The following is a 12,376-nucleotide window of genomic DNA, read 5'->3' as shown; positions in this document are numbered from 1 at the left end:
TCCAGGTCTAGGAAGGTGAACATCCAAACTGGCTAGGCCCCCACAAAGCCAGTACAAGCAGTAGGATCAAAACCCAGTGCCATTGTCCTTGGCTTCTCAGTCAGCCACATCCAGTTTGATCACATGCTCCATCAGTCCCAGTCCAGCTGGCCTTGGTGAGCTCCCATTAGATCAGCCCCAACATCTCAGTGGGTGGGTCTCCCCTCGCAGTCCTGACTTCCTTGCTCATGTTCTCCCTCCTTCTGCTCCATTGGACCTTGGGAGCTCAGTCCGGTGTTCCAATGTGGGTCTCTGTCTCTATCTCCATCCATCGCCAGATGAAGGTTCTATGGTGATATGCAAGATATTCATCAGTATGACTATAGGATAGGGTCATTTCAGGCTCCCTCTCCTCAGCTGCCCAAGGAACTAGCTGGTTCTAGCAGTTTTTCCTTTCTTTTTTTTTTCAATATTTATTCATTTATTATGTATACAATGTCCTTTGTGCGTGTATGCCTGAAGGCCAGAAGAGGGCACCAGACCCCATTACAGATAGTTGTGAGCCACCATGTGGTTGCTGGGAATTGAACTCAGGACCTTTGGAAGAGCAGCCAATGCTCTTAACCACTGAGCCATCTCTCCAGCCCTCTAGCAGTTTTTCTTAAATTAACCTGTTACTTTTTGCCCCTGGAATTTTTCCTTTTTTTACTTCTGTCTATCTTCCTTCTTACTCTGTGGCTGGCTGGGTTGCTGGCCCCTTGCATCCTCCTCTCCTCCTCTTGCTCCATCTCTTTCCTCACAGATTTCTCCTTCTGTTTATCCTCTCTGCCTGCCAGCCCTAACTGTCCTTTTTCCTGCCTTGCCATTGGCTGTTCAGCTCTTTATTAGCCCATCAAGTGTTTTACACAGGCAAAGTATCACAGCTTCACAGGGTTAAACAAATGCTGCATAAACAAAAGTAACATACCTTAAAATAATATTCCCCAACAGATTAGTAGGCTGATGGTTGCAATAGGTAATCAGGACAGATCTAATACACTGCCTCACTGAGGTATTCTAGACAGCAAGAGGTACCTAGGTGTGTGTGTATATACATGTACACATACCAGGTAACTAACAACTCTAGCGTAAGAGAGAAAGTTCAAAACGTCAACTGTTTGTCCCTTAAATATTTTCCAAAGACTCAGGCTGAACAGGGGTGGCACATGTCTTTAATCCCAGTACTCGGAAGGCAGAGACAGGTAGCTCTCTGTGAGTTCGAGGCCAGCCTGGTCTACAGCACAAGTTCCAGTACAGGCTCCAAAGCTACAGAGAAATCCTATCTTGAAAAATAAAATTATTTTCCAAAGATTCTTCTTAGTAATTCCTCATTCTTTTTAGATTCGCCTGGCATTCCGCCTAGTGCTAATGCACATCAGCTTTTTCGGGGGTTTAGTTTTGTTGCTATTACCTCAGATGATGAAAGCCAAGCCATGCAGACAGTTGGTGTGCACTCAATTGTTCAGGTAAGTAGTGTCTCAATAACTCAGAATTGGAAATGTTACCATATATTTTAGTATGTGAGTAGTAAGATTAGATCTTATGTGCTGACTTTAAATGAACCCCTTAACTTTTTTTTTTTTTTTTTTTTTTTTTTTTTGGTTTTTCGAGACAGGGTTTCTCTGTGGTTTTGGAGCCTGTCCTGGAACTAGCTCTTGTAGACCAGGCTGGTCTCGAACTCACAGAGATCCACCTGTCTCTGCCTCCCGAGTGCTGGGATTAAAGGCGTGCGCCACCACCGCCCGGCTCCTTAACATATTTTAAATCATTTATATCAGAGAAATTTCTTTTATATATCATTGCAAAGGTTGCATGAACCTATATGTGATTTGAAAGTGAAATTCTAAGAGAACTAAGATAAACATCACTATTTTGTTGCCCCCTCTTCTATATTTCAAAATATTTATTAGGCCTAGTATATTTCATCCCTTGCCTCTATCAGGTCAGCATAATAGATTGAGGTCTATAAACCCATGATGCCTGCTTAGCACACATTATAAAAAAGTAAGAAAACAAACATCTGAGGTTTTGTCAACTATCCTTACAGTTACTCTTACAGCACTGCTATTGTTGCAAAAAAGCAGCCATGGTGCCACTTGTATTTGGGTAATCCTAACATTCAGGAGGCTACAGCATAAGGATCAGTTTCAGTTGATAGGGGCTGCAGAGTTAAATCAGGGCCAGTCTTGGCTGCTTAGTAACATCAAGTAAAAACATTATAAAACTATCAAAAAATACAACTATAGACAGTTTATGTGCAAATGTGCTATGCTGGATGCCAGTAAAACTTAAATAAATACAAGCAGTAAATAAACTCAAGGCAGGAACCTTGAGGCAGGACTGAAGCAGAAGCCATGGAAGGACACAGCTTGCTAGCTTGCACAGTCTGCTTTCTTATACAACCCAGGACTACCCACTCAGGAATGGCATTGCCCAAAATGGGCTGTGCCCTCCCACATCAAGCATTAATCAAGAAAATCTCCCCCAAACATACCCACAGACCAATCTAAGGAGGCATTTTCTCAGTTGAAGTTTTGTCTATTCTGATAACTCTAGTTTGTGTCAAGTTAACAAAAAATTATCTAGCACAGTACCTTTACTCCTTTATATGATTGATTATCAGATTTGGGGCAAACAAGTAGGTAAAAGACTTCAGAACCTAGTTTCTAAATGCATGTGTGTGGGAATGAGTGTTAGCAACAGAAAACTAAACTGGTAAATATTGTGAAAGAATATAAACCATGAGATTCTCTTCTTTTTGTCATAGTATTGTAGGAAGATAATTTTAGTTTATCGTGTGTGATCATTATTCATTGTGTACATATTGAGATAATATACATCATAATTGTGGTTACTGTTTTGAAAACTAAAAATACTTTGAAAATTTTTAATTCATCTTTTAAATTATAGGTTTTAATTAGCCTTTTGAAAAAATAATATTTTTTTAGGAAAAATTAAATTGTTTTTAGGATATCATCAATGCTTGAATTTGTTGAATTTGCTCAGTGAATAAGTTGCTGTTTTAAATTGTTTTTGTTTTATATTGCCTGTGGTGGGGTTTGGTGTTGGGCTGGGAATTTAACCCAAATCCTCAAGCAATGATAGTCTGTCTTATCTCTGAGTCACACCCTCAGCCCTACTCTGAAGTGTTTGTGAGCTTTCTTATGTAACAGAGGTCTCAAACTTCCATCCATTTTTAAAGATACTCTAAATGCATATAGTTGTTTGAGGAGGGAAAGAGCCCAGGGGCTAGAAATATTAAAACAACTTCCCATTCTTCCAGAGGACTTGAGTTTAAGTCCCATTGTCCACATTAGGAAATTCACAACAATGTATCTGTAGCAACAAGGAATCCAATACCTTCTTCTGACCTCTAGTGCCCCTGAGACATGTAACATACAGATACACATGCATAAATTATACACACACACACACACACACACACACACACACACACACACACATAAGCACAAGCTCAAGCCCTACAAAATCCTAGAGAAAGAAGTAGACAGAAAGCCCCACCCCTAACCAAGAACCTATTTGCAACTCATACCTGCTGGAAAAAGGAAAGTTTGTATTTTCCAATAGAGTAAAACCGAGTATGTCAACTACACTCCAGGACAGGCTTTATGCTCCAGAGTAGTTTTCCAACACAAATCAGATTCCATGGAAGGGTGGAGGTGTGTGTTCCTGATTTTTTGAATTGTGTACTTTGGCTTATTTTTAAGACAGAGAAAGAACATGAAATGATATGGGGTCTGGCAGAAGTTTGGGGAGAGGAAAGACTATGATCAAAATATATTGTATTATAGTCTCCCAAAACAAAAGAGGCTAAAATCAAAGATAAGAGTATAGGTGAACTATCAATTATTTCTGTTTTTATGTTCTACATATTAATTTCTCTTATTAATATAAGTACCTTCAAAGGGTCTATTTCACATACTATAAATAACATTTTTATTAATACTTGTATTAGTAATAATATCAGCAATACATGCTTAGTAAAATATTTCTTGATTATAAAACTGCATTAAAGACATTACGGAGCTCTCTTATCAACCTTTGATTTTGTTTGTAGCAATTACACAGGAACAGTATTCAATTTACTGATGGATATGAAGTGAAAGAAGATATTGGTGTTGGCTCATACTCCGTTTGTAAAAGGTGTATACATAAAGCCACAAACATGGAGTTTGCAGTGAAGGTAAATATTTTTAGATTTAAAATGCAACTCTTAGCAATTCTTAATCATACGTGTCAGTGTGAGTTAAAAATTACACTCTTCAACCCAGGTGCGTGACTATAATCTAACCACCCTGGCGACTGAGGCAGGAGAATCATGAGTTAGAAGTTAACCTAGGCAGTATGACAAGACCCTCCCTAAAATAAAATACATTCTTCTCTTTTGTAATAAAATAAATTGAAGATAAATTTAAATTTTGGGGTTAGTGATCTTCAAAGATTTTTTAAATATTTATTTATTTATTTATTTTTAGGTTGTTCACAACAGGGCTTTTCTTTGTATCTTTGGCTGTCCTGGAATTCGATTTGTAGACCAGGCTGGCCTCGAACTCACAGAGATCCGCCCACCTCTGCCTCCCGAGTCCTGGGATTAAAGGTGTGTACCACCCCACCCACAAAAGTTGGGGTTTTTTTGTTGTTTGTTTTTGTTTTTTTGATTTATTGTTTTTGTTTTTTGAGACAGGATTTCTCTGTAGCTTTGGAGCTCGTCCTGGAACTCACTCTGTAGTCAGGTTGGCCTTGAACTCACAGAGATCCGCCTCTCTCTGCTTTCTGAATGCTGGGATTAAAGGCTCGCACCACCACTGACTGGCTGTGTGATCTTCAGAGATCTTAATCTGGAATCATGGAATCCCATTCTGCTGAAATCAACAAGATGGAGATAGCTATGTAGGCAGTTAGGTCAGAGAAGTGCCAGTTTATACCTCATGATTTTTAATAGGACTCCTATACTAGGAATAGCTCCTACTTTATGATCAGAGTATCAGGGAATTACTGAAAACTATGTGCAAATTTTGTATTATGTCTGGTGAAAATACTCATACCTTTCTTTATATCTAAAATGAATCTTTGAATTATTTGAATAATTCAATATATGAATTATTGAAAGAATAAGAACCATTATCATTTCTCATCATTAGTAATTTTAATTTCATATGATATCTTAAGACAAAAGTATCCAGGCCAAAATCTGAGCATCTAGTTTTGTGATAAAGTTTGAATTTTAAACCTTTAGCTATGAATGAACAAGCATATTCAAATTCTGCCTTTTATGATAGTCATCTATCCTTTTCCACTTCAAGTAATTCCTAAAGCTTCACAGTAGTTAATAAGTATGAATAGTTCCTGTTTAGTTAGGGAAAGAGTAACAAATTATTATTGCTATGTAAAACTGGATATAATTACTTTAAAGAGGCGTGAATGCCCATGAGACTTTCTATCAGATACAATGAGGAAACTTAGAAATGCATTTCCCATGCTGTTCTGCTGTATACTGTTCTTATTGAAGTCTAAAGTAAATGTAAATTTCAGATTGCTAACATGCAAGAGAAAAAGGGAATGGTATACTTGATAGGCAGTTTAGGAATGTGTCTTACCTCCATAAACACAGCAAACATGTCCTGAGGGCCTATTTTAGAATGATTGCCGGCACTGTGAGGCCAGCCTGAGCTACACAGTTACTTTGAGGCTGATCAGGACTACAAAATAAGAATCTGTCTTAAAAGCATATAAAAACTAAAACTGATGAAAATTGAACATAAAGACCACAAAATTTGTTTCAGACTACTCTTTGAATGAATCGAAAGCCAAAATTGAGCCAAGTGTGGTGGTATGTTCCTGTCATTTCAGTATTTGGGAGCAGAGGCAAGAAAAATCAGGGGGATGTCACCCTCGCTAAATAGTGAGTTTGAGGCCAGTCTACCGTCCATGAGACCTTGACTCATAAAGCAAAGCCCAGATTATCTTTACAAAATATAGCACTTAGGGCTGGAGAGAGAGAGTTTAGGAGTTAAGAGCCCAGACTTCCCTTGCATTGGACCTGGATTTGTTTCCCAGCACCCACATAAGTAGTTCATTGTAGTGTATAATTCCAGTTCCCGGAGATCCAACACCCACTTCTGATCTCCGAGGGCTCGTACACATATGCGGTAGACATATATGAAATAAAATCATTTTTATAAGAAAGATAGCACTTGCTGCTCTTGCAGCAGACCTAGGTTTGAGTCCTAGAACCCACATGGGAGTTCACAATCATCTGTAACTCCAATTCTAGAGACTCCAACATTCTTTCTGGCTTCAGTGGTCACCAGACATACATGTGGTACACAGATAGATATACATATGTAGGCAAACACCTATTCACATATAATTTTAAATGTGTGTGCATAGTACTTGAACATACTAAACTTTCAGAAAAAATTAAGCAACTGACATAAAAGAGTTAAAAGGCTATGTTAATATTTTAAAGAGCTTTATTATGATCAAATGTAGTCAAGTAATATTCTAGGGGTGGTTTTTATACAGAGCTTTCTACTTAGCTTCAAAAATAAGCTTATTTAATTAATTTTTGTAAGTAGACTACAATTAATGTGATAGTATATTAAAATAATTAAAAGAAGTAAAATCAGCCAGGTGATTGTGGCACATACTTTTAATCCCAGCACTCAGGAGGCAGAGACAGGTGGATCTATGAATTCAAGGCCAGCCTGGTCTACAGAGATAGATCCTGGACAGACAGGGCTATACTGAGAAACCTTATTTTGAAAAAGAAAAAAGCAAATTCCATTCAGTAAGCAGATGCTAATGACGGGATTGCAGACTCATGCATCTGTAAATTATCTGTATTGATAGGAGTTTAGAAGTTCAATTCTCAAATGTTTGAGAAATAAATTCAAGGGTAGGAAAAAAATGATATGGTAACTTTATTTTTGATAATTTTTCTTGATACTTTTGAGTTTTCAGTAAGTCCCAAATTTACTACAAACTTGCCTTGGAGTGACCTAGTAGGAATGTGTCAAATGGTTAGCCTTATTGGCCATCGATATAAAGACTAGTTTTCTAATGAAACAATCTGGCTAAGTAGTTAATTACTACTGACTGGTAAATGGCTTATATGTACAGTGTTTACATGTGATGATACTTAAGGTCTATAACTATAAACATTGAAGGTTGATGCTCATAAAATTTCATGTAAAATGTCTGCCTTTTAGATAATTGATAAAAGCAAGAGAGACCCAACAGAAGAGATTGAAATTCTTCTTCGTTATGGACAGCATCCAAACATCATTACTCTAAAGGATGTAAGTAGATTCTTTAACAAAGATCACTTGAAGCAGTTGTCAAACTCATATTTGGGATATTTTTCAAATACTATGTGGTAGACAAAGCTTACTTCAGAGTGGTCAGCTTAGAAAGTAAATTTGAGTGGATGAAAGAGGAAATTATTATCTTAAGCAAAGTCTCCGAGACTTTGAATGACAAATACTGCATAGTTCTCATATGAGGATCCCAGATTGTGTGTGTGTGTGTGTGTGTGTGTGTGTGTGTGTACAAGTGGGGGTATATATAGGTCATGAAACTAGAAAGGTGACCATAAGAGGTTAGATAACGATATCTTAAGGGAGATTTGAACAGGGGACATGAAATCATAAGAGGAGACTTGTAGTGGGAAGAGGGGCAGGGGATTGGAAGGGAACATACTGGAGGAAGAGGACTGGTTTAAAACAAAACAGTATTTATGAAAATTCATTAATGAAACCCATTCCCTTTTATATTAACGTAAAAAATAAAATATAAAAAGTAGATTTGAAAAAAATACTGATTGCTAGAGAGACAGCAGTTAAGAGCACTTGTTGCATTCCCACAGGTCCTAAGTCCAATTCCCAGCACCCACATCAGGTGGCTTACAACCAACCACCCGTGATTCCAGCTTCAGGAAATCTGATGATTCTGGCTTACTTAGGCACTAACAGTCACATTCATGTGCAAATACACACATACTTAAAAATAAAAATAAATCTTAAAAATTAATAATAAAACTTTTAAAATATGTAATTAATTTTCTGCGTTTGCTTTAAAAAAATTTGCTGGGCAGTGGTGGTGCACTCCTTTGATCCCAGCACTTGGGAGGCAGAGGCAGGCAGTATCTGTGAGTACAAGGCCAGCCTGGTCTATAAGAGTTAGTTCTAGGACAGCTAGGACTGTTACAGAGAAATCCTGTCTCCAAAAAAAAAAAAACAAAATGAATATATAATCTATTTTAACATTAGTGCTTATAGCATGTGAATTCGAGCATGTAACTCTCAATATTCAAGATTGATTAGTCTTTTTGAAGACTCCTTTTTTTTTGGTTTTTTGAGACAGGAACTAGCTCTTGTAGACCAGGCTGGCCTCAAACTCAGAGATTGGCCTGTCTCTGCCTCCCAAGTGCTGGGATTAAAGGCGTGCGCCACCACCTCCCAGCCTTGAAGGTTCTTTAAACTGTCCTCCCACCTGCCTTCCTCTGTAGCAGTTTTTTTTTTCTTTGCGGTTTTTCAAGACAGGGTTTCTCTGTGGCTTTGGAGCCTGCCCTGGAACTAGCTTTTGTAGACCAGGCTAGCCTCAAACTCACAGAGATCACCCGTCTCTGCCTCCTGAGTGCTAGGATTAAAGGTGTGTGTTACTACTGCCCAGCGCTCTGTAGCAGTTTTTATATTTGTTTACACACCCTATGTTCTGGCCATGCTTTATTTGGGATGTAGACATTTTAGAGCATGCATGCCTCATTTTCTACTAATGCTCTTTGAATGTGTAGATCCTGAAGTAGGAATATCATTTCCTTTATTTACCTAGTTGACTGCCACAACTAAGACTTTGCTACAGGCTGCTTCCTCCCAGGAAGCCTTTCATGCCCATTACCACCACCAGGACAAATGAGGTATTCTTTACTTGGGATATCCTGATAACTCTTTCTCCTGTGGCTTTTATTATAGCTGAATATTGACAAAAGTATCCACTTCCCAAGTAATTAGTCAGCTCTCTCTTGCTGCTAGTGCACACATAGACTCAAAGGCTATCTCTCTAGATGTTGGCAAAACTCTTATTTTCTCAGAATATTTTGTCTTACATAAAGAATGCTGACTAAGCCAGGTAGAGGCAGAGGCAGGCAGATCTCTGTGAGTTCAAGGCCTGCCTGGTCTACAAAAGCTAGTTCCAGGACAGGCTCCAAAGCTACAGAGAAACCTTGTCTCAAGAAACCAAAAAAAAAAATGTTAACTAAGTCATATTAAATGTGAAACTATTCACTGTAAATGACTCTAACATAATCTCCAGAACTCCTGTATTGGTTTTGTAGACAGAAGTTTTTGCCCCACTCAGTCCCACAGCCATTCAGTCCCAAATAAACACAGAGGCTTATATTAATTATAAACCATTTAGGCCTATTGCTCAGGCTTATTACTAACTAGCTTTTACAACTTAAATTTACCCATAATTCTTGTCTTTGTTTAGCCACGTGGCTTGGTACCTTTTCTCAATAAAGCATTCTCATCTTGCTTTCTCTGTGTCTCTGCCTTTCCTCTTCCCAGAATTCTCCTTGTCTGGTAGCCCTGCCTATACTTCCTGCTGGCTACTGGCCAATCAGAGTTTTATTAAACCAATATGAGTGACAAATCTTTATAGTGTACAGAAGCATTCTCCCACAGCAGGTTTTTCACAAATTTTTCTTTAACATGCATTTTTTATTTCTTTTAATATAGTCACTCATCTTTAAGAGTAATTTAGAGACATACATAAAGCTTCAAGTAATTTTTGTTTCTATTTTAAACTTTATAGGTGTATGATGATGGAAAATATGTGTATGTAGTAACAGAACTTATGAAAGGAGGTGAATTGCTGGATAAAATTCTTAGACAGAAGTTTTTCTCAGAGCGAGAGGCCAGTGCTGTCCTGTTTACTATAACCAAAACTGTTGAGTATCTTCATGCACAAGGGGTAAGTCTTTTGAGCATAATTTATGCACACACATATTCATATACACATTCTTTTTTATTCAAGATAAAATTGAAAATATAAAAGTAATAGAAAACTGTAATGAGCTTTATTATCCTGCTTTTCCTTTACACAAACCTTTTTTATTGAGCCCGAAGTACGTTGAAATCTTAGCATACTTATATTAAGTTGTTAATGCTTTTCAAGAAAAAGTTAATAAGATCTTTGGACCTGTAAAATATAGCACTGTGTATCCTTGGAAACCAGGCCCTCTTAAAATTATAAGCAGAAAACGAGAATCCACATAAACAAGTAAAGCCAAGTTCTCACCTAAGTAAGTGATCTCATTGTTTTCTCCTGCATACAAAATTTAGTAGATGAGAAAAAAAGAAAAGAAAAATGCTAATATTTTTTAAAGAATGAAGTCTGGAAGAAGGGAGAAATGGGAAATAAAGAGGAGGAGAGAATATCATAGGGAGAAAATTTTGCTTATTATTAACATTTTTTAATTGATAAAATAAACTTAAGGTATAGATCAAAGATTTTCTTAAGTATGTTTGTGTGTTTTTGGTGAATATGCACATGCATATAGATTATGGAGGACAACATTGCTGTCATCCTCAGGAATACCATCTGTCTCCTTTGGATCAGGTTCCCTCACTGGCCTGAAGCTCACCAATTAGGTGCAACTCCTAGCCGATGAGCATTTTATAGTGTTAGGATAATGCACTCATCAGCTTGTTAGATACAGTTTTTGACAGTATGAGAATAAAGAAATTTCAGTGAGTAAATGTATTGTGTTAACATAAATCTCTAATTTGTATTTCAACTAGGTGGTTCACAGAGACTTGAAACCTAGCAACATTCTTTATGTGGATGAATCTGGTAATCCAGAATCTATTCGAATTTGTGATTTTGGCTTTGCAAAACAGTTGAGAGCAGAAAACGGTCTTCTCATGACTCCTTGTTATACCGCAAATTTTGTTGCACCAGAGGTAATTGTGAGGAATGTGCTTTCTGTATTTGGGTATATTTAAGAACTCATTTTATATCTTTAATATAGGATGGTAATTATTGTTTAATTGAATAATCACAGAACTGATCATTGAAATAAATTACCAGCCCTTTGTTTTCCTGTTTAATGTTTCAATGATATCAGATTGCCTATAGGAGAAAAATTTGAATTCCTTTAGTAGGATATTACAAAAGCTCTTTGTTTCTCTAGTATCCTCTTCCTGAAGTTCTAGCCACTTTTTACTCCTTTGCCTATCATTAACACTATTTTGTCCTCTTGTTCTGAGACTGGGTCTCAATTCTGTACCCAGCCTGGCCTTGAACTTTCAGTTGATCTACCTCAGCCTCACAAGTTCTGAGATTACAAATGTGAACCACACAAACGGACAGCTTTGCCCTTTGCTTCTTCTTTTGACTGTTTTCTGCCTCCCCTCTTTGCCTACTGACATCTTACTTGAAGGTTCAGTACAAACTAGCTAACTCCCCATATCAAGAATTAATTGGAACTCAAATTTGATGGAGTGCTTTCCTAACCTATAGGAAGCTCTAGATTTGATTCCCTGCTCCACAAAAATAAATAAACCATGTTTTCATCTCAATACCAGAGTCTTTATTAACATGATTTGTTATAATACTTAAGTTGAATTGTTAACTATTTATATATGTTGATTTCCCCTGCTAGATTCTACTTTTTAAAGAAATTGATCTTTTTCAAAATTTATCACAGTTCATGTCTGATAATAATCAATGAAGATGATTAAATGTTTTAGTGAATCAAATAATTATGAATTAGTAGTTTTAGCAACTGTATCATCTATATGAGGTTGCATGTGTTCTTAAAATATTGTTATTTGCCAGGCGTGAGAGGCATGACTGTGATCCTAGTACTAGGAAAGCTGAGTATAGGATCAAGAGTACACAACCTGCTCTGACTATATAGGAAGTTTGAGGCTAGACTGAGCTATAGAGTGAAATTCTAGCTCAAACAGTAGACTATAGTCATTTCTATAGCCCCATTCAAAATAGAAATTTATTAAGAAAAATGTCTCAAGTATGGCAGCACAGCCGCCTCTATCTAGTTACAGATCTAAGGCAAAGAGAGACAGGTGGATCTCTTTGAGTTCTAGGCCAGCCTGGTCTACGTAGTGAATTCCAGGAAGAACTACATAGTGAGATTATGTCTTAAGAAATATGTAAAGAAGCCGGGCGATGGTGGCGCACGCCTTTAATCCCAGCACTTGGGAGGCAGAGGCAGGCGGATCTCTGTGAGTTCGAGACCAGCCTGGTCTACAGAGCTAGTTCCAGGACAGGCTCCAAAGCCACAGAGAAACCCTGTCTCGAAAAACCAAAAAAA

At 37.4% G+C, this 12,376-nt stretch overlaps 1 protein-coding gene across 5 annotated transcripts in view; it reads left to right on the top strand.

Moving 5' to 3' along the window:
* Rps6ka3 (ribosomal protein S6 kinase A3) overlaps positions 1–12,376 on the top strand; it is a 115,934-nt gene that overhangs the window by 83,651 nt on the left and 19,907 nt on the right. For all 5 annotated transcript variants that reach the window (XM_050164328.1, XM_050164327.1, XM_050164326.1 and 2 more), the window contains 5 exons: positions 1,360–1,484; positions 4,097–4,222; positions 7,251–7,340; positions 9,853–10,011; positions 10,842–11,003. In XM_050164328.1, the coding sequence (XP_050020285.1) occupies positions 1,360–1,484; positions 4,097–4,222; positions 7,251–7,340; positions 9,853–10,011; positions 10,842–11,003 (662 nt within the window). The remainder of the gene's footprint in view (positions 1–1,359; positions 1,485–4,096; positions 4,223–7,250; positions 7,341–9,852; positions 10,012–10,841; positions 11,004–12,376) is intronic.

This window comes from Alexandromys fortis, unplaced genomic scaffold (genome assembly GCF_014885135.2).
Source record: "Alexandromys fortis isolate MF-2015 unplaced genomic scaffold, M_Fortis_MF-2015_v1.1 scaffold_147, whole genome shotgun sequence".
Lineage (NCBI taxonomy): Eukaryota > Metazoa > Chordata > Mammalia > Rodentia > Cricetidae > Alexandromys > Alexandromys fortis.
Note: the sequence above shows the minus strand (reverse complement) of the source record. Positions and strands in the feature narration are given on the sequence as shown.